This window comes from Epinephelus lanceolatus, chromosome 2 (assembly GCF_041903045.1).
Source record: "Epinephelus lanceolatus isolate andai-2023 chromosome 2, ASM4190304v1, whole genome shotgun sequence".
Classification (NCBI taxonomy): Eukaryota; Metazoa; Chordata; class Actinopteri; order Perciformes; family Serranidae; genus Epinephelus; species Epinephelus lanceolatus.
In genome coordinates, this window is record NC_135735.1 from 21479838 (window position 1) to 21503451 (window position 23614).

The following is a 23614-nucleotide window of genomic DNA, read 5'->3' on the forward strand; positions in this document are numbered from 1 at the left end:
TGGAGTTCATCCATTTGTTGGTCGAAAGGCAAAGGAGAGACAGACAGAAATTAAAAAAGGGGAAAAGGGTTCACTAATATTATAAAGGATTGTAGCTGTATTTGTTGAATGCTTCATTAAGTACAGATATGGCATGTTTAAGTTAAGGTGGATGGATTCCACCTCCTCCTAAATTCAAACCTTCCAGTTGGTTGAATTTCCTGTCCGTTCTTCAGCCATTTCACCTCAGCGTCTGGATTGGCGACCTCAATGGCCAGTTTTATTTTATGTCCTTTCATCACTTGGTAAGCAGGATCCAACTTTTTGAGGAAAGCTGTGTGTCAGAGAAGAACAACGTACAATAATCAGTTACAAATACTTTATATTTTGTCAGACTTAGGTCAAGCGTGTTATAAACTGTGCACAAACCTGCACTTTTCTTCTCCTCCTTCTTCATCTTCTTCAGTCTCTTCAGCATGCCTCGCAGGTCGGTGATGCCGTGCTGGAAAGCAATCTTCTCATATTCTGAAGAAGGCGCCTTGCTGAGGATGTCCCACACGTCCACGTCAGGGTCTGCGCTCTGCACTTGCACAGTTCTAACATGTGGAAACAACCCAGAGGAGGATGTTAATACCAGTCACCTAGCACAGCTTTACTTTATTCTAAATATATAGACTAAAGGAAGTCGACTACAATACAGTAATACTAACATTTTGATGACACCTCAGTAACAGATTACTCACTATTACATACTTTAATCATGATTAATTCACTAAAAATAAAATAGTAATAATACATACATGACAAGCAACTGATGATTAGTCATATTAGTCATAGACATTTACTGATTTATAGCATATAAAATGGTCAGCAGATAATTTAGTGTACAATCATTTTTAACCAAAGGATAAAGCAGTTAACCAGTGTTCTTCTATACAAAAAATAATAAAGTCTTGCATGACCATAAAAAATATATCAATAAAATAGCTTGGATTTAATCTGTCACCCAAAGATACATCAGAATAACACACTATTAATATATAATGATAAATTGATATAGGTAACAACAGTCACAAGACAGGTTTGAATTTTAAAGTATGTTACCGTAATTTTGGTGTCACAGAAAAATATCTTCGTTTCCGTTTTATATTCAAGGTTTTGCTTTCTATATTTCATGCTTCATAATCAGTTTTTATTTTTTCAGCGATAGAAAAAAAATTACCCACACGCATGCGCAAAAAACAAAAAATAAAACAAAACAAAACAAAAAAAAACTTGGTATCAGGTCTGACAGTCATCCAGGGGAACACTTTATACTTATTTGATCTCACAATTTAATACAAGCACAGATTATATTTATGATTTCTGTATGGCCCGGCTGGAAGCATCTTACCTTCATCCCTCATGGTAGCTGTACTGCTAATAATTGTAATAGCTTTGCAGAAATGCTAATGCTAAATGCTAAAGTGCTACCAGCAAGAATAATCCCCGTTTAGTCTTAAATGTGAATGGAGAAACCCCCATTAATGTGTCAGCTTTTAAATAAACTGATGAAATACAACAAAAACACAAGCTGTCCTTCCCTTTCTCTACCTCCTCCTCCTCTTCTTCCTCTTCTTCTCTCCCTGTCACTTGTTTGTGTTGTTACCTCACCTGTCCACTTGGTGCCCTCAGCAACTTTTCTACTTCAGCTAATCACCTGACAGCTTCTGTGAGAAGCCATGTGCCTGCAGCTTCCGTCCTTCCTTCCTTCCTTTTTAGTGTTCAAACAGTCTGTGCTTTTTTCACATCAGTAGTGGAAATATTTAATAATAAAACAATAATAATAACATGCCTTTACTTTGTTTGCTATTCTATATCATGCAATATACAGTAGAAATGATCTTATCGTGTGTGCACACAAATCAGTCAATATTTATTACAGTATTTTGTACCCTGAGTATTGATAAAATAGTGTAATAGTGAAAACTGTTTCAGTTGTGAGACAACATTTGCTACATATTTAATAATTGTTGTGAAATAATGCAGTGAAAAAGTTTTCAAGTACATAAATACATACGTTTAAATAAGTGACAGATGAAGATGCATGCACATTGGTTTTTCCTGCGACACCCAGACAGCATGTCAGCAGTTTCTTACCGATTTGAGTGTTTTAAGAAACTGCTGCTCATTCAAAGGAAGAACCCAAGAGGCAAATATGGCAAAACAAACCAGACAAGTTACAACACAGCATTTCAAAAGCAACACAGTCAGCATATTAGGAAAAAAAATGCATTAAAAACAACAAATAAATAAATAAACAAATGAATATCCGAGAGGTTAAACGGCATGGAAACAAGCATGCACGCATTACAACTGAATAACGTCATTCTTGGTTTGACATGGTGTCCAATGTCACTGTGCACAGGGGACAGTGAGTATCTGGTGACTGAGTGTGATGGACAGAAGTGACTTTGGATGTGTTGTAAGGTGACTAATGTTTCTGAGAAAACTACAAGGTGTCACAGATGGTGGGCTTCATAAAAGGGAGAGGAAATGCCTGATTGGTGCTCAGGAAGTGTGGCTATGTGAGTTTTAGTGTTATGAGTGAGAAGGCAAGACGATGACTGCAATATTAGTGATCACAGGATTAATGGGATGAGTGTGATAATAAAAGTGAGATTGGGTGACTAGATTCTCAGGACCCCACATGGTGGGAAATCAGGACTTAAATGGCTATATTTCAATGTGGTCAGGGTTCCCACACATATCCATGGACAAAATTTCAGAACTTTCCATATCTTTTTAAGGACCCAGAATAAAATTTCATTGACTATTTATTTACATGTCTAAAACGAACATTGCTTTGCTCAGAGTAGTAGGGGGCACAGCTTAGGTATGGAAACTTTGGGATTCATGACCTAAGCATTTTCTCTTTTTCAAACACGTCAGATTCAAACTCTTTTCACACATAATTCCAGTTTCAGCTAGTGTACATGGAGAGAGGGAATGTGAGGAGAAAATTTATGTGATGAAAATGAGACTTTCCATAATTTTCCCAGGTTTTCTATGACTGTGGGAACCCTGTATGGTCACTCAAAAGGATGCAAAACTTCATTTTCAAGTTAAAATCCTGAGAAAATGGACATGCATGTCACCCTAGCTTCATGTGCTCAGGCGTATAGTCTGCAGGTTAGCGTTATCAGGTGATCATTACAGCTTTTAGTTTGCAAATGCAGAAGCAGCTTACTCTCTGATGAGGCATGGCGATCCAGAAAGAATGAGAGTGAGACAGATATGAATTATAAAAAAATGATGATTTTTTTTTTTTTTTTTTTTTTTTTACCTTATCCTGAACGTCTACACTTCACTGTCTTTATTTTGTTCTTGCTTACCTCTTTTTTAACAAGGCACTGAAGTCCAGCTCTCCCGAGTCTTCATTTCCATCTGTGCTACTGCAGAGACATCAGCCACCAGCAGCAAAACATCAACATCAACAGCACAGTGGGCTACTTGATTGCTCCAAAGAAGAGATGAATATTAATACATCACAGAAAAGAAATAAAACAAATCCACTTTTCTAGGCTTTTATCATTTACTCATGCTCTAAAATGCAGGTGTAGAAGAATACTAAATATATTGTGCAATACTAAAATTACGTAGGCTACGATTAAAAAAAAGATTGGACAGTTATTCTGAAGACTGAAAGGAAATGAGTGCACTGATGGACAAAAGAAGTGCATGTGTACAGGCAGATGTTTTGCTGACAGTATTGCCATGTTTAAAGGAACAGTATTTGGCACTTTGGGAAATATATTAATTTATACCACCCTTAGAAATGCATTATGCTTGTGTGTTAACTATAGAACCAAAGCTGAGAGCCCGATAGCTCAGCACAAAGACTGGAAGCATTCATGAACTTCCCCTGTCCTGTGCACGAGCAGGAACACCACCTGTTGCTGATTGGCTTTAATAGTGTTGTGGGGCTTGGTCCGCATCTTTTTCTTTCTTCCTACCAATAATAAAAAAATAGTAACTATAAATGAAAAATGTAGGATTGTCAAAATAACGTGTTCATTTCAATTAATTAATCACAGAAAAAAATAATGCATTAAAAAAATCAACACTGATTAATCACGGTCTGTGGTGCCGTTTGACCTGGAGCATCATTGAGGGCCACAGTGGCTTTGTCACACGATGGAGGAGACAACGTTGCTTGGCCCCAAAAATGAACATTTACATTTTAAAAACGCCCAGATGGAACTGTTGATAGGACCACCATTCTCTGCAGTTTCTGCATTAGGGGACTGTCATACCATTAGAGAACTTAAAGCCTGAAATATCACCTTAAGGGAAAGTAGTTTGCAGTGAACCCAGAGGTCCAAGCTAGCACAGCCTCTGATGCTAGCGCTAGCAGTCAGCCTCATCAAGCCACACTTGACCATTCAAACTGAGTAAGTCTACCTGTGACCGACTAACCAGCTCCCTTACTAAATGGACTGCAGAGCATTTTGGGTGATAGAGGACAAGGAGGACAATTGTGTTCAAAATCCAGCAACTTTACTACGACACATCTGCCAAAACTCATTTGAACTTAAATATTTTAAGTACTTTCACAGCAAAAGTTGAAGCATATGATCAATTCAGATTAATTAATCACAGAGGAGGTAACTAATAAGATGAATTTTTTAATCACTTGACAGCCCTAGAAAAAATTACATACTTTTTTTTTACACAGATATGAATGAATAAAGTTGGACTTCTATTTTTATTATTTTTTGGTATTTGCACCTTTATTCAGGGGCGTCATAGTGGGAGGAAAGTGGGACTGATTACCCAGGGCCCCAAAGAAAGGGGCCTGTGAAAAGCCTGGAATGATAAGTTTGGTTTGGTTTGCATTTTGTAATTATAAAAAAGGCCTCTGAAGCCCCTCTTAAAATGGTTTAGTCCCGCTTTGCACTAGGATTTGTCTCTAAATGTAGGTAGAGCCAAGTGAGTGACTGCTTATGTTGCGGGATTACCAATGTCTTTCCCCTAGAAAAGGAAATCAGGGGTACGAAAAAGAAAAGGATGAAAAGGAAACTATGTAAAAAAAAAAAATAAAAAGCAGCATGACAGACATGGATAAAGAAAAGAAGGATAGGGGGCCCAAGATATCTTATGTGTATGGGCTAGATTTTGGTGCTATACCCCTGCCCCTCTTTGAGAGTTTACAGTGAAGAGTCAAACAGGAAACAAGGGTAAAGAGAGAGAAAGGGGTAGGCTAGTACATGCACCAAAGGTTGCCGGCAGGAATCAAACCAGGGATGTTGTGGTTATGTGCTGTGCACTTTAACCATTCAGCTGGGGCACCTCTTATCCAGCCAGGCTAGTTGTTCAGCTCATCACCTCCTGGCTCTAGCTTCAAACAGACACTTATGAGAGTGGTCTCAATATTCTCATCAAACTCTCAGAGAGAAAGCTAATTTATATTTCCCAAAATGTCCACTTGTTCCCTTAAGCCATGAGCAGCAGCAGTCATGCAAGCAAGAACAATACAAAACACTCAAGGTTAAAGAAAACAGAGGTCGCTATAGGGTCTGCTTGACTCTATCAGTGGGATGAAAGATAAAGACAAGGGCATAGATTTGACTGTGTGCTTGTCTCCTGCCTCTGATCTGACAGCAGGATTAGAAGCTGAGTCTCTGGTTTATGTGGTGAAGTTACAACACACCATAGCTGTGCTTCCTGTGTGTGGCAACCCTGTGGAAGAGCTCATTTACTGAAAAGCCCGTGTGTCTTAGCACATCCTGCCCTTTCAGTACGATCAAACCACCGTCAAAGCTCACTCTGCCGGGGAGCTGTTTGTGCAGCTGGCTCTGCTGTTCTGGTTGAGACCCAGGAGTAGATCAGAGAGAGCTGATGGATGTTTCCTTATAGTTTAATTACCAGATCTCAATATATAAAGATCCTCCTGAGTCAAAGGTTAACACAATGACACCTACTAAAGATGGTGTCTACATCAAGGATTTTGGATTTGAATCCTCTCAGCTCTCTCGTGGTCTTTATCCTGTGGTTGCTCTCTCAAAATTCAGCAGATTGGAGGCTGCACCATCCACAACACTGGTTCTGTTAGACTTAAAGGCAGAGAGGAAACAGGTCACAGAGTCTGTGATCCTGGTCCTGGTTTCTCTGCTTCAACAATCAGAATCCTCAGTGTTTGAATACGAGGCTCCAGTGTTGCAACAAACCCCCTTTACTACCTTGAATGTGCTCCACTTCTCTTCTTACCGGCCTCGCTCCTAATAGGTTAGCATTTCATCACAGTTACACATGTTAATATTCCACTGAAGGTCTCTAATTGATGAAAAACCTAAACTTGGATTAGGCAATAAAATTCTCACCATAAATGCTAGTGTTAACTGAGTCTGACAGCCAACTAATGGTTATAGTTTAGATCCCGATTTACTTTGCTATAACTACAAGATCCTTCAGATGTTATTTATATGTCTTTTTGGCACTTAAAAGACTATTAATGTCCAAAAAGACGCAAGTTTACAAGCTCAGTTTGACACTAATTACTGCAAAACATCTTCAGTCCTTTAACCTTTAAATTATCTTGGATTCTTTTTAAAACCTATCATCTTCCTGTCACTGTGCTGTTAACACATGTGCTCAGTAAACTGAATATGATTTAAATACACCTGATCTGAGTAAATAGCAGAACATGGATATTTTGGCTGTTTTATCGGCCTGTGCTTATTCCCAGGTTGTCATATACCGACACATTTTTACACCCCTTGGCGTGTGATACCGACACAGAAGACACTCTTTGGCATCTCTATAAGAAGTACTGGGCTTTCAGCTAACTCTAATGTAAATCTACCCATCCCCCCATTTTCACTTGTTTATCTGAAGCCGGGTTGCGGGGGTAGCAGCATCCCTCTCCCCAGTGGCACTTTCCAGCTCCTCCTGGGGGACTCCAAGGTGTTCCCAGGCCAGATAAGATATGTAGTGCCTCTAGCATATCCTGGGACTACCCCGTGGCCTCCTACCAGTGGGACGTGCCTGGGACACCTCTAACAGGAGGCGCCCAGGAGGCATCCTGATCAGATGCCTGAACCACCTCAACTGACCCCTTTCGACACGAAGGAGCAGCAGCTCTATTCCGAGCTCCTTACCCTATCTCTAATACCGAGCCAAGCCACCCCACTGAGGAAACTCATTTTGGCCGCTTGTATCCACGACCTCATTCTTTTGGTCACTACCCAGAGCTCATGACCATAGGTGAGGGTTGGGATGTAGATGGACCAGTAAATTGAAAGCTTTGCCTTCCGGCTCAGTTCCCTCTTTACCATGACGGTCAGGCCCAGCGCCCACATCACTGCAGAAGCCGCACCAAACTGCCGATCCATCTCACGCTCCATTCTACCCTCACTCATGGACAAGACCCTGAGATACTTGAACTTCCTCACTCGAGGCAGTAACTCTCTCTCAGTGTAAACCCATTTGCAGAGAAACTGAAACATGGACTTTCACCCAGGAGACCACTGTTGGTGTCCCATGTGAAACCAAAAATGAACATTGTTTTAACATAATATTATATAAGTTACATTCACACTACATAATGCAACTTAACAAACTTTCTTTTTTAAACCCAAAACATGATGTCTTTCTAAACCTTACCAAAGAGACAGCTGTCACACACAAAAGCTACAGGATGAGACGCCAAGGGGGTGGGACAAAACAGTGGTATTTGACAACATGGGAATAAGAACAGTTTGGTTTTACTGTATAGTACTTCAGTGTCTTGATAACTATCTCGTTTGAAAAAGAAACTTAATTCCAGTTCAAACTGAGATCATCAATTGAGAGTTATTAAATGGCGACAGTTTTTAATTTAATAAAACAACAACGATGCAGTACTGGAGAAGTGTAGTGTGTGTCATTTTCATATAAATACGTAGCTCCTAATCAGAACATGCATTTAACGCATAATTGTGTTAATGTGGTGTGGGTTTTTTTTCAATGATGTTTTTTTACATAACGCCAACCTTTGTGGTGTTTTATCATAAGAAAACAGTCTTGATCTTAAAACGTTAAATATGAGTAAATATTTTCTGTTTTTCAACATTATTTTAAAATCATTTAAAGCAGCATAGCAGCTGAAATAACATTTAAGATGTAGGCCTATGTATGTATCATTAAACTGATAGTATGAATCAACACGTGTAATATAAAATTATTACTTTTTTTAATAGTTTTTTTTTTTTGCAACTGATAAACAATTTAGGCTATGAAGGTTTGTTTCAGCCCTGTCAGGAGAAGAAACCCAGGTTGACGTTTATAGCTGTAACACTACTGATGAAATGTGTGAGGGGACCAGCAGTCTAATTGGCATTTATCAATTTTAATGTGACCAAATGTATTGTGTTTTATACAAAGTAATAAAGTCTTATAAAACTTACGTGCGTCTAAATGCTGTTCTTATGTCAAAACCTTCAGGAGCAGCACAAGCCTCTGAAATACAAGACGATCATATTTGATGATATTAGAAACAACATTATTGACAGTCACAAACAAGCCAGCAGAGAACAGCGGGCCCACTCACCATGTACAGCCAGGTCAAAATTACAGCTGTCAAACTTGTCCCTGGATGTGACCTCACATCTGTAAGCTCCAGCAAAGTTAGCCTTGGCTGCGATGATTTGCATCTCAAACGTGTAGACCTGCAGCCACGAGCATGGAGACAGATGTGAGAGGGATTACACGACACAGTGAGACTTTGATTCAAAACCTTGTTATACGTGCACTTGATATGTATAATATTATCACATTAGTCGATTTCAGATGTGGGCTCTTTGCGGAGCGTGCCGTTGACTCCTGCCCATAAAGATTTGTTTCTCCATCTTGTTCTGAAATTCTGAGATGACATTTTTTCGGAGTCTTCCAGTCTTCCTACAACCTAACCTCTAAGGTAGCGTGCCTGTGGTTCATCATGTTATCAGGATGAGAGACTGAGGCAAGAGCTTGCAAAACTAAGGGTTAGAAAGGCAAGGCTTGCAAAACACCTCTCTTGCCTTAAAGTGTTGCATGCCGCAGTTTTCAACTAATTCTAATCACAACTCACATAACATGGGCAGCTGTTCATGAGCACTTTAAACAAAGAAATAAAATGCAGTGTAACGTGTGCTTCCAGACATTACAAGATGTTCCTGTTGCAGCACCTGCAGCTTCAGTCCACAGTACCTTACTGTTGCGGTCATACGTCTCCTTTAGCTGCAGGTGTTTTCCAGACTTGCTGGCGAGGTCCATCCACTTCCCTTTGAACCATTTGATGGTGGGTTTCTTCAGCAGCGACTCGGCATTCACTTTAGCCACAAACGTGATGTTAGCACCTGCACAAAGGATGAATGTGTCATATGGTTTCACACATTATCCTTTAGATTCTAATATCCAAAGCAGTTCTGACTTTTTGATGTTATTTTGTTCATCCTGTGAAGAAATTCTGCAAATTATCAGCATATATAGTGTTTTTTATACTTCATTGTTATGTTACATTTGCATACAGACTTTCATATGTTTTGTCACTTGGATCCGGGATGTACATACCTGTTTGGCAAAGTAAAAACAAAACAAAACAAAACAAAAAAGAATTTGTCGACAATTAGTTACAAATGGTAGTTTTCAAATTAAAAGCACCAGTTCTGACACTTTATTATTATTTCCATCAATTTCCATTACTTCTTTTCACATTATCCTGCCTCAATCACTCATGTTAAACAGTGTTAAGACTTAAACAATACTAACCCTGCAACTTTCTCTACAAAGTAACTGACAGATATTTTAGTTAGTTTTCGCATACAGTACTCCTATATGTATGTATCTCACCTACAGTGACCTCTCCACTCTGGGGTTTCTCTGTGAAGAGTCCAGTTAGGGCCTGTGGGGTGTCCGGGGGCTGTCCATCTGAAGAAGAATGCCACAACATGAAGATGAGGGATCAAGATCAAATAATGTTTCATTCAAATAGCATGTTAGAAGTCAGAGTAGGGAATGAAAGCCATCTTTGTTCGGCTGACTGAACCAGAGTATTTCAAGTTACTAAATTTCAATTGATCTGTTTAATTTTGTATTGACAATGACAATAAATGTAGAGATGTCTTGCGTGGAATTACAGGATGGATGGAATTTTCCAGTTTAAGTTGCATTCTATCTATCTATCTATCTATCTATCTATCTGAAATTATGAAATCAACAGGCTTGTATTTGAGACAGGCCTTTCATTCCTTTCACACAAAACAGTTGCTCAGCAAAGATCAGGATGATTTAAACAAGTACGAATATTACTTGTTTAAAAATCAGGCTTCAGATAATATATTAATAATGAATCATTCGATCTAGCTCCAACAGAAAGCGCATCAGAGGAGAGAGACAGAGAGCTACGACACTCAAGGATTACGGCACCGACACAATCCCACTTTATCCTCTTAGAACAATATACACAACTTGGATTATTTTTTATGAAGTACCCATTATATTCATTTGATTTGAGGATGCTTACAGACTAAGTATGAATAACTTACAGGGTAATCGAGGATTGGATACATAATTTGAGTTTGCCAACAATGTGGTTTTATACATTCGAAGAACTTTTATAATTGAGACAGGCATTTATTCAAAACTTAACTTACATGCAATGCTTTTCCACCTTGCTGGCAGATAAGCCTAACACCTTGTATGTAGTGTAATGTGAATTCATGTGACATATCACACAGAGTGTAATGTTTTCAGCATGTTTGACATTTTCAGGAAAGCCCAACTCAAAGATGATGATATAATAATTAACAGTACGTTCAATGACTGAACAAAGGAGTAAATGAAAGACTGAATGAAAGAACATTGGGACTGAGTGAGTAACTCACCCTCGGCGTGAGGAGCATCACCGGCTGGTGCAGCAGGCTGGTCCTCTGTGGGTGCTTCTGCAGGCGGAGCGGGGGCCTGCTCCGGTTCTACACTGGCCTCCGTGGGTGCATCAGCAGGGGCCCCAGCTGGAGCCTCAGCTGGAGCCTCGACTGGAGCCTCAACTGGAGCTTCTGTGTTATCATCACCAAAGATAACAGGCCACAAGTAAGAGCTACAGTAAAAATGTCTCTACACTCTACAGTAGCCTACCTCCATTAACATGTAATTGGCTCCAAAAATAAGCAACCAATCTGCCAGACTTAATTTATATATGCTGGATGTGTAAAAAGCAAATGTTTTATAGTGAAATTTTGAGAAAGACTTAATAATCTGTGTACCAAAACACATAATAAGTCAAAATTATACATTTATACAAGTTAATCTATTTGATATTTTACTAAACACTGTTTTGTCACAGAGAAAATTATTCTCTGGCAAACATTCATCACCCAAATATTTCTTGCGTCTTATTATCTTTGAAGGGCCGAACAATTTTCCATGTGTTATCAGCTGCCTCTCATGCCTATCCTGAGCACCAGTCAAGTGGTGGTTACTCATGAGGAAATAATGTGCTGGTGTGAGGGTCAAGGTCTCCATGCAGACGGAGTAAGGGCAGCTATGATATGAGCCACAGACAGCTGTGGGATGTCTGTCGTGGCACACTGGGCCCATTAGTCTGCTGCCTTTTCTTTGAGATTTGTTTCCACCTTATCAAATCCAAACAAATGACCTCAGCGGGTCACACTGACAGACTAATGGCACAAATGTTGCTCTGTAACACACTTTGCACACAGTCAGTGCAGCATACTGAAAATGCTGATGTGATAAAGTGCTGGAGAAAATTATTGTGATTAGGCAAACATTCAGATCCTTAAAGAAATAGTTTGACATTTTAGGAAATCTTGTGTTTGTATGGCAAATATGAAGCTACAGCCAGAACACAGTTAGCTTAGCTTAGCATTAAGACTGGCAGCAAGGGGAAACAGCTAGCCTGGGTCTGTCCAAAGATAACAAAATCCACCTACCAGCATCACTACAGAGCATTTAAAGAGATAGATTATGTCATGGATATATTAAAAACTGGATGAACGACTCTAAGATGGCCCCCATTCCATTTAATCAAAAAATTGTTAGCTTAGCACATAAGCCAAAAAAGTTTTCTAGCTTCCAGGTTTGCTTCAGCCTAGTGCGGCCCACTTCTCACATGTATTAGTGTCTCTCCTGCTGAACCATAGATGTCACATTGGGATGATGTCATGGACAAAAGCATTGCATTGCAATTATTTATAATGCAAAGAAGAGAAACTAACTTGTTTGCAGTTGGATGTGTCATAACGGTTATGGGAATAATAATGATTATAATGGTGGAAATACATTTCAGGATGATTTGTTTGGTGGAGTACTGCAAGTAGTCTCTGGGGCAAACTGCACACTATGTCCAGCTCTCTTAATACATCCAAGAGTTATGTGTGGAACTATAACAGCGACTTTCTGGAGTCTCCGCTGGTTGCCTGGCAATCTGAAAGTGATGACAAGGCGTGTTTTACACAGAGTTGGATTTTGGCAGAGCCAGGCTAGCTGGTTTAGCTCACCGTCTGTCTTTATGCTAAGCTAAACCAAGGGCGTAGGCTTCATTTGAACATAGGGGGGGACGCATATGACATACCCGAGGGCTTGGGGGTCCCCTGCCAGAAAATCTTTAGTATCAAACGCTTAATTCTGGGGATTTTTATGCATCAATTTGTGCTATTTTGCATCAATTATTAGTGTAAATATCTTTTTAAAATATGTCAAAATAAAAGTCCACTGCTACTCTTATGTTTGGGAGGAAAAAAATCCAAATGTTCAAAATCAGTGGTTCCTAAATTGCCCAGCCTCAGGTCAAGATATCTCCTTAGTCATTAGTTAAAGGTCCACCCTGTTTAATATTCTGTTTGGCCATGTCGTCGAGCTAGTTTGCTGTCACTCACAAGTAGCTGTCCATTTGTCACTCACTCTACAGCAAGAAACAGCACTTCAAAGTAAAAGCTTTGTGCTGGAAGTTCATTGTACTCAAAAATTAAATGAATTTTTTACAAACTTGACACGTTTGCGAGTCACTTGCCCACTTTTGGACCGTGACTAGTTGGGAACCACTGTTCTAAACATTGCAGGGGACGTATCCCCAAAATCTCACCTATGAGCTCAGCTAACTGTCTGCTGGCTTCCCCCTTACATTTAACAGATAAACATGAGAGTGGTATCAATTTCCTCATCTAACTTTCTGCATGAAAGCTAATAAGTGTATTTCCCATAATGTGAAACTATTCCTTTTAGAGCAAACCCTTCTTAAAGACAGACCACACAGAGCTGTTTCAGAGATTTGTTGCTGAGTAGCTGTCAGTGTGCAGACTGTGAGCTCATGTGCAGAAACATCAAGAGCATGTAGTGCATCAAGTATTTACTGCCTCAGTGGTTTTCTGCATTGAGTGCTATATTTTGCTTTGTGCTCTGTGGCGCCTACGTAAGCGAGAGAACAGAAACCTCAAACACACAGCTGCAGCATCAAAGTCTCCCACCTGGCTTTGATATGACCTTCAAGTCAAACTTGACCTTTGACCCCCCAGCAATCACAGCATAGACATTGGTGTCCTCCTTGGTGACGGTGTTTATGGCGAGGGAGTGCTTGTTTCCGTCGGCTGTGATCACGTATTTGTCGCCACCGGTGATGTCCTTTGAGTTGCACTGCCATTTTACTTTAGCGTCAGCCTTCCCGGTCTCTGCTTCAAAGACCACAGAGGACCCCTCCTCTGCCTCCTGACTCTTTGGTTTCTTCGCAAAGGCTGAAACTGAAAAGGGGGGGTGGGTGAGCCTTTTGAAGTGTCCGATTTTTTGTTAAGGTGTAATCAAATCATCTTTAGGAGAAAACACACACACACACACACACACACACACACACTACTTTTGTCTTCCTGGGTGAACATTAATAAGAAAAACAAATAACAGTAGTCTCACTTTTAGCACCCAAAATACTGTTTATCTCGTTTTTGTGTTGAAATCTGATCTTGGAAGCTTTCATCCATTCAAAAACAAAAGTGATGCAATGAAAACACACATACTGTAACAAACAGCAAAGAAAGAAAGAGAAAAAAGGAGAGATAGAGGTGGAGGTTAGGGAGTAGAATAGGTCATTCATATTTTAACAAAAGAAGAAGAAGAAGAAATCTTGTGAGCTGAGTGGAGCTGCCCATGTTGAAAAAGTAGTGTTGTACAGTCTGCAGCACACTGGGTGGGGCTAGCTGAAAACCAATGAATTTGCCTTTTTGTCTCAAAGCACCAACATCTGGCTTTATAATAAGTCTTACTGGCATAGTACTTGCAAGAGCATATCGAATTCTACCCTGCCCTGTCAACATAATCACCAGTTAATCAGAGTCATAATAAATTTAAAGGTGTTCGTAAAGATGACAACTCAGTAGGTGTCCTTGTGTTTATAATGTGACCTCTGGAGCCTATTTATATAGTATTTGTGTTAAAAGGCTATCGCACGGCCTGAAGAAAGACTATAGATGAAGTGTTTGCATCTTTTACTTGAGTAAAACTACCAATACCACAATTTAAAAATACTAGTAAAAGTTCTGCATTCTCAATTTTCTCAAAAAGTACATTCAGCTAGATGTATTTTAAGTATCAAAAGTAAACTATTATGAAGAATCAGCCCTTTTCAAAATGTGTTTCTACTGATGCATAAACATAAACAGTATCTTAATGTGGAAGTATGTAAAGTAATTTGTATATTGCATTGCAGTTTAATCTAAAGCACGGCATTGAGAGGATCATACGTTTTAAAGGTGTGTAAAATATGAATCTGCAAAGTAACAACAACATACAAACATACAATGTTGGCATTATGCGTTTCTGCAAACCACAGATAGGTTACATTTGTACATTTGTTACTATGTAGGACTCATTACACATCACATTTCTCAACACTCAACAAAGCTGTGATTAACGTGGCTATGTTTAGGGCCAAAAAACACTCAGTTATGATCAAGAAAGGATCATGGATTGGCTTAAAATACCCACACAATTGCTGCTGGAAACGTTGTGATATGTTGCTAATATATACCCAGGTTCGGCTGGAAACGCTTCTGAACAACAGGTTTTGTTGTTAGTTGGTCTCGAACAGTGGTCTGCAGCTTGGCAGCCATCTTACTTAGGTGAGACACCATCCACCATTTCCTCCATTACCTGATGACAAAGTCAGGTCATATACTACAGTATGTCAATTTAGCCCCATTTCCACCAAGCAGTACGGCACGGTACAGTTCAGTTTGGTATTTCCACTGTGAAAAGTTGTGGATGGTACCAATGAAACTGTTACTAACTGTCCCCATTTTTGGTCATCCTTCTGTTGGGGTACCTAGCACACAGCATTTATATATATTAATTTCAACTGGGTTATGTGCAGCAGTGAGTGACAACAACCCTGCCCACATTCAAGTGTACTGTTTGCGGTGGAAACGGTAGGGTCTAGGTACCATGTCTGAAGGGTTACGCTTGGTTCCAAAGGTACCATACCGAAAGTGTTTGGTGGAAACTGGGCTTTTAGGAACATCGATATGATACGCATGAAATGTACAAAGTAAACTTCTCTCTATTGTGCAGAAACGAACAATGCCACCATTTTCTTCTGGTGACTGAGCTGTATTTACCTCTAAAATACGGTGGAGTAGAAGGACAAAGTATAAAATCAAGTATAAGTACCTCAAAATTGCACATAATTACGGTACTTTATTATATATACTTAGTTACATTCCACCACCTGTTAAGAAGATGGTGGAATATTTTTGGTGCACACTCACTATGTTCATCCATCCTTTGCTTCCTAATCAGGTGGTGAAGTAAAGTTCATTCACTTTCATTATTAGCGTTCAGTCAAAAACATGAGCTTGTTTTTATTTTTTCAAACTCTGATGAAAATGAACCCAGCAGCCAAAGAGAGACACATCTGGAACATCTCTAACACACTGAACATCAGCACACAATTACAAAGCTATCTCAGTGGTGGTAATAAGGCCTGGGTAGTGATCTGAAATGAAAATAACTAAATCAATACATGGTTTCTATGGTCAGTCTATTAATAGTAAGTTTCACACTCACTGTGTGAAATACCAGCTGTTGCCTTTTCTGCTGTGCAGAGAGGTCTCTTTATCATTTAAAACGTTCTAAACACACATAGTAATGTCAATCTGCAACACTTGTCATGTTAAAAAAACGACCTAAAAATAGTGATTGTAACTGACAGCCCTGAGTAGTCATGTGTTCAGCAGTAACACCAGGTGTTTGGAATCATGACAGGCCTCACTCAGATGCATATTGTTTGCAGGTTTGAGTCCACAACACTCCCATCATACAGAACAAACAAACTCCACGTATTGTAGGATGACCTTACGAGTTTATATATAGGAAGCATATGTACTGGACTAATAATTGAGGCTGGCAGGCTTCAGCTGCAACAGGGGTGCAGGTATCATACTCGAGGGATTAGCAGGACTCTATTTTTGAGGCCCTGGAGACACAGGAAGAATGATGTGCCCTCAGTCTGTCTGCAGCCAGCGATCTCTACTGTTATGGCATCTTCTGTCATGTTAGTCACTCAGTGTTGCTTTACCTTTCACCCCTTTATCAAATTTAAAATTAATCAACTGGCTTAGTTTCAGATAATATAAAATTAAGTAGTAAATTATAGGTCATGCCCATTAAATATCTCTGGTAGACAGAACAGATGTCTATGTGGAGTCTGTTGATTAGTGTCTATTTGTTAATCTAAATACAAGAGACTGTTTAGATGACAGTCTGTACAGAGCTGGCAATAGAGTGCTGCAGGAATGAGTCCTAAAACCAAGAAATGATTTAGCATTCTAGCACTCCGGTTTCCCTTGTCTCAGAGTCAATGGGTTTTTGGTTAGATGCCTGAATTAGGGTCTGTGGTTAACACAAGCTTAAGAGACTTTCATGTTTTGTTTTAGGACATAAACTTCCTAAGTTAATACCCCGCTCGTGAACTTTGAAGGTTTTATGTGTCTTAAACAAGGCAGTTGCTAACAAGTGGCTAAATGAGACTACAGAACGTCATTGTGCCGAACACAGCTTTGCAGCCTGTGGTGATGACGTTAAAGTCATGTATGTAGCTCGTTTATAGCCTATTGCTAGCTTTTCATTTATGGTGATTGCATTTAAGCTAAAAAAATAAAACATAAAAGTGATGTTCATCTGTGCAGATTGCTGAACGAAACGTGTAAGTATCATAAATTTTTGATGGCACAGAGCTTATTTTTGACAATAATCCAAATACCAATGTAAAAATCCTATTGGCTTTTTGACGAGGGAACTTTGGGTGATGTTAAGGTCTGTGTCAGCCCACAAAAAACATCACCCCTGTAGCACTTATAATCAAGTATTACCTTTATTAAGAACTTTCAGTGTTGATAACTAACAAGTTTAACACTCTTATTATAGATTAAGGGGTAATTTGCTGACAATAATAAATCTGATCTTATTAAACTTACATAGATTAACAACAACAGTTTAACATTTGTTTATTTCAGTTGCTATCAAATTGTATTATTTATTCATGTTTTGTTTTTTGAGTGTAGGTTTTATCTGACCATAATAGTTTATTAGTGCAACACATTAGCCAGGTGCTTGTTTTAAAGGTCACTGCAGTGTTGTTGCAGCATTAATGGTGCTATGAGTCACTATTTTCATGAGTGGGACTCCATGTGTCTTGAACCTGAAATAACTGATTGGATGCAGAGGAAAGTAGTTGTGAACATTTGCATGTACCTTTAAAGTTGATACGGAGAGCTTGTTAGCAAACAGTTGCTTATTTAAACCCCCTGAGATACAGGGAGAAACATTATCATTCATTTGGAGTCATGTTTCTTGCCACCTGATGAATCTAAGGTCCAATACTGACTCTCTTTTAGCTCTGTCTTTGGTCTCCTGGGGGAAATATCTGGCTTTGAAGCTGCTAAATGCGACATTCTGTTCGCTAAATAGTCGCTAACTGTGTCCGTCTGCTGTTTAGTGTTGAGGAGGTAATGTGCAGTGGGTTTTTAGAGCTTTTTGCTGCCTGTTGCTGCTGACAAAAATGCTGTGAGAGCAGTAATAGTAAACCAAAATGGTAGAGTTGTGGGTCAGACAGATAATCAATGAGCTTGAACTCATTCAAGTGATAATTCCCTATAAGTTCAAACCCCTTGCTTATTGTCATTGGATATAATGCTGTTTAAATAATGATTACTTTAATATACATATTTGGTTTACCTTTAAAGATGGTAAATCAAACCATGTTTATTGCACTAAACACGAAAAAGCATCCTGCTGACCGCAGAGTCTTAATAATAATTAATGATAGTGTTACAGGCGCAATGCGATCATAACTGTTATTGTCCTGGTCAAATCCATGGCACTAAAAGTCTTAGCACACACAAGCTGACCATTTGGGCTGCAATGTGTCCTCTGATACGTGATATGTTGGGCCTCTCACGCCACAAACAACAATCCATTCCCAACTAAGAGAGGAAAAAGAAACTGTGGAAGCTCATTTGTCAAGTTGGAATCCTGACAGGCATTTTTGGATCAGTGGTGCATTTTGTGAATGCAGTGATGCTGGAAATGTGACAGTGTCAGTTTCATGTCAGACAGTGTTATCACCTGGACCGTGTGACATATAATAGAGTTCCTGACATGGCCAAAATGGAAAACCCTTTGAACTAATGGATGGATAACTGCACGTAGTATGATTGATTTTGTCTACTGGCTACGTGAACATTTGCACCAAGTTATTTGTGCCACATTGTGACGCCACAGAATATAGTTGAATTATACGTGCTGGAAACACAGGTAGATACTTGACCTAATGCTTTGTTATGACATTAATTACTATCTGCAGGACATTTTTATCCACCATACGGTTTTATTTTTGTCTCAATACACTTTATAGTTGCTACTTTCCATTATCATAGCATCATGCCTCACTGTAAAAAAAGAACATGGCCAAAAGGAGCGTAGAGCACCTATCACACCAGTGGAAAACTCTTTGAACTAATGGATGGATAACTGCAGGTTGTATGATGCGATTTTGTCTACTGGCTATGTGAACATTTGCACCAAGTTACTTGTGCCATGTTATGACGCCACTGGCTACGTGAACATTTGCACTAAGTTACTTTTACTACGTTATGACACCATTGGCTACATTAACATTTGCACCAAGTTACTTGTACTACGTTATGACGCCATTGGCTACGTGAACATTTGCACTAAGTTACTTGTACTACGTTATGATACCATTCGCTATGTGAACATTTGCACCAGGTTTTTTGTACTACGTTATGACGCCACTGGCTATGTGAACATTTGCACCAAGTTTCTTGTACTATGTTATGACGCCATTGGCTACGTGAACATTTGCACTAGGTTACTTGTACTACGTTATGATACCATTCGCTATGTGAACATTTGCACCAGGTTTTTTGTGCTACGTTATGATGCCACTTGCTTTCGTGAACATTTACACCAAGTTACTTGTGCCACATTATCACATCACAGAATATATTTGAATTATATGTGCTGGAAACATAGGTTGTTACTCTACTTGATCTAACTATCCACAGAACATTTTCCTACGAACCAGTTTTATTTTTGTCGCAATGCACTTTATAGTTACTACTTTACATGATCATAACATCATGCCTCATTCAGTGTAAAAAAGTAAAAAAAAAACAACCCCAAGAACAACAAAAAAACCACACAACTATGCATGTGTGCACACAGACACACACACATAGGCTTTAAAAACATACATAATTCTTATGGTTAGAAAAACAGCAGCAGCTGATCCTGTGTGGAATCAGTAAAGTTTATTTCATTTCATTTTCTATTCTTACCCCTAATCCTAACCCCTTAAATGTTATTGTTATGATATTGTCTGGAAATAATTAACCTGTAAATCTAATTTATATACCGGTTTTATACCATTGTGGCATATATTTGACATTTACTGGTAAATGGCAAAAAATAGCTTTTAATTGTGACAAAATGACAAAACAGTTTCTTAAGGAACAATGTGGTTATACAGTTATATGTAAAATGTAATAATCACTTTATTTAGCCAAACGGTACATTGCTGTTAATCATGAAAACAGTGTGCAGCTTGAGTTTGTGGTTTATTGCTTAAGAGGGGTGTGGCACAGCACAGTAGAATATTTTCTCACACATACTGTGATATCACATTGTTAGTTTCGTAGAAGACGTTTGGGTTGAACAAGAATATTGCACAAAGGAAGTAACATGTACCATTAGATACTCAGTTGCTGCATGCTGATAAGATCAGGTCAGAACAGGTCACATGTACTGTAGACTCTTTTAGACATTTTAACTGACACCAGCATTATACTGAGATACAACAGTTTTTAGATGTACTGTAAGTTGTTTCATTTTCATGTGTTAAGGAAATGTTATGACAGAACTTTCAAAAGTGGCTGAATGAGCACACTCACCTGCTTTTTTGACTGGCTCCGGCATCCTGAATGATCTCCTCTCCTCCACAGTGTGACTCACTGTTCCTAAACAGTCTGCTGTGTATATGTTGACCCCTCTGCCTTTAATAGTGCTGCCCCCAACCCCTTTCATGAACCATCCCACCTCTCCTGACTTATTTTTTCCTTGGCTCGACGTAATGTCCAAAAACACAACAACCACCCCCTCGGCTCGTGCTCCCCATCCCAGCAGCAACCCGGCCCCCAGACCACCCCCGCTCACGTCTGACCTCGGACTATATTTCAACCATCCTTTCCTCCAACACCTCGGCTGAATGATAGGCCTAGAGAGGGAGGGGAATGGATGTAAGGCTGTGGTTAAATTTAGAACCTTGAATCCAAAAATAAAACAGTCCCTTTGCTCTCCCCACATCTGTTCTACACCTAACCACCCTGGAAATCTATGAATGAATAACACGGGAGGATGGCTCAGAAGACGAGATGCGTAGGTTTGTTTTATCCGTTGGTAGATATTAGTGTGTTTTCCCCTGAAGGAATCTACAAAATTGCAGAGTACAGGTTCATTTAGATGTTCTCTTCAGAGATTCTATATGTTCATTTTTGTCTTTGTTTAGCACCTTTTAAACCCTTACCACACATGCACTGTATCCTTTTCTCAACACAAAGTCAGATACAAGTCCGACTCATCATTTTATCAATGTAACAAATACTTTTCAGCTTTCAGAAACATGATACACAGGAATGATACAGGCACTCATACAATTTCACAAATAATTATAGCTGCTGCGCAGCAATGGTCGGGGCCGGGCAATTTTAGGCAAAATTAGGCAATTCTGAGCAACAAGCAGAGTGTAGGAAGATGAAAAAAAGGTGGCATTCTAAGCATAAGACACTATGCTCTATCTCACTGAGCTAATTAGCAAGAGACAACTCTGCAGTATATATATGTTTAAAACTTCTTCTAGCTCATTATAGGAATGCTACAGCTGCAATGATTAGTCAATAAATCACATAGCATGATGCCTGAACATAGGACTTTCACATTAGAATGTCCATTCTGCCTTAGCTGAGGCTTGAACTCACAACTTCTGAGACTGAGGTCCATCTTCTATCTCGCTGAGCTAACTGGCAAGTGACAGTTCATGTGTGGCTTCACAGATTGACTAAGCCAAGCATCAGGGTGCCAGACAGTAGCCATCCATGCCATGGAAAAGCAAATTTCAAAGTGAAAGTTTCAAAGCTGTAGCACATATGGTTGATTAGTTATGAAGTTCTGAAATTTAGAGGCTTGCTGTAGCGCCACCTTCAGGACTATTGTCTTGTGTTTCCAGTTGAGGACATCTGGCATGGGACTGGACCTTTATGAAAAGTTTGGGTAGATTTCTCATATAGAAATATTGCACGAGCTGAGGCTTGAACTCACAATCTTCAACACCAAGGACCATCCTCTATCTCACTGAGCTAATTGGCAAACTGAAATGTCACATGTAGCTTCACAAATTGACTAAGCCAGTCACCTGTGTGCAAGACAGCAGCTGTTAGTGTGTAAAGGTAGATTTCAAACGGCTGTCAAAAATTCTGTTATTAAGACAAAAATCCGAAAATACACAAATTGCATCTAGACAGCATGGATATGTTGGTAATTTGTTTGTAACAATAATTGATTTGCTCCGTAAGTGAAAACCTGATGTTTAAAAATGCCATTTTTGCATTGACTCCAATTGTTCGCATGAGAGCAAAATTCAAAATGCTGTAAAAAATTCAGTTTTTGAGATAAAATTCTGATATTTTCCAAACATCATCTACCATGACTCCAAAATTTTGTCTTTTTTTTTTTTATGAACATTGAAAATGTGATGGACTTCATAATTTGCAATAGGTTTAAATGTACAAAAGTTTCTTCAATATTGGGGTTACAGTTTGGTGAAAGTTGCAAATCTGTAGCACATATGGTTGAATTGTTGTGAATTTTGTTGTGAGTTGACAAAAACTGTCTGACTATACACATTAACACAGGAGAAAACTGTAACGAAAAAAAACTATATTGTGATATATTTATATGTAAATGGTTTTACAAGCTGGTGGATATGAGCGTAAATCTACTGTTTTACATACTGTTGGATAATATATCATTCAACTATGCACTGTATTGTCTACTGTGACTATGTTTTGTATGTAAAACATTAATCTAAAAAGTACTGTTAAATAAATATATGATACTATACTGTGCTATGCTATGCTATGCTGTGCCATACTATACTATACTATAATATACTACACTACACTATACCATGCTATACTACACTGTGCTATGCTATGCTGTGCCATACTATACTATACTATAATATACTACACTACACTATACCATGCTATACTACACTGTGCTATGCTATGCTGTGCCATACTATACTATACTATAATATACTACGCTACACTATACCATGCTATACTACACTGTGCTATGCTATGCTGTGCCATACTATACTATACTATATTATACCATACTATACTATGCTATGCTATACTATGCTATACTATACAATGCTACACTATGCTATGCTATGCTATGCTATGCTATGCTACACTCCCCCTATGCTACACTATACTACGCTACACTACACTACTCTATACTACACTATACTATGCTATTCTATGCTATGCTACACTACATAATGCTATGCTACGCTATGCTTCACTACACCAAACTACTAAATACTATGCTATGCTATACTATGCTATACTATACTATTACTACTGCAATTCCATGCTATGCTATGCTACAGTACACTATATTACGTAATGCTATGCTATGCTATGCTATGCTACACTATGCTATGCTAAACTATATTACATTACACTACACTACGGCATACTACACTATTTCTACAAGGCTAGACCGGATGACGGCTGGACCGGTAGTCAGATTGTGAGAAGTGGGTTTTGTCAACCACAATGACCATGTGCAGTTTTCAGAATTTGAACTAAGCATTGTTTGCTTGTTGAAGGAAGCATCTTCAAATTGGTTATCATTATTTATTAAGTCACTCTTGTAATGTTTTTATTGACCCTTACTTCTGTAAATGTGTTTTTCTTTTCTGACATTGTTTGCTAACAGAAGTCAGGTCACTCATAACTAATCTGATGGATTTAAGTAAAAAATAAGA

The 23614-nt window shown here is 38.9% G+C and overlaps 1 protein-coding gene across 1 annotated transcript in view; it reads right to left on the bottom strand.

Annotated features, from left to right (window-relative positions):
- The window catches only part of mybpc3 (myosin binding protein C3), a 45433-nt gene extending 24821 nt beyond the window's left edge, over positions 1-20612 (bottom strand). The window contains exons 1-11 of the mRNA XM_078175169.1: positions 20451-20612; positions 13461-13730; positions 10863-11033; positions 9829-9906; positions 9187-9335; positions 8549-8666; positions 8406-8457; positions 3354-3413; positions 2119-2142; positions 409-575; positions 181-313 (exon numbers count right to left, since the gene is read on the bottom strand). Coding sequence (XP_078031295.1) covers positions 181-313; positions 409-575; positions 2119-2142; positions 3354-3413; positions 8406-8457; positions 8549-8666; positions 9187-9335; positions 9829-9906; positions 10863-11033; positions 13461-13730; positions 20451-20583 — 1355 coding nt within the window. The 5' untranslated portion in view covers positions 20584-20612. The remainder of the gene's footprint in view (positions 1-180; positions 314-408; positions 576-2118; positions 2143-3353; positions 3414-8405; positions 8458-8548; positions 8667-9186; positions 9336-9828; positions 9907-10862; positions 11034-13460; positions 13731-20450) is intronic.
- Between the last annotated feature and the right edge of the window lie 3002 nt (positions 20613-23614).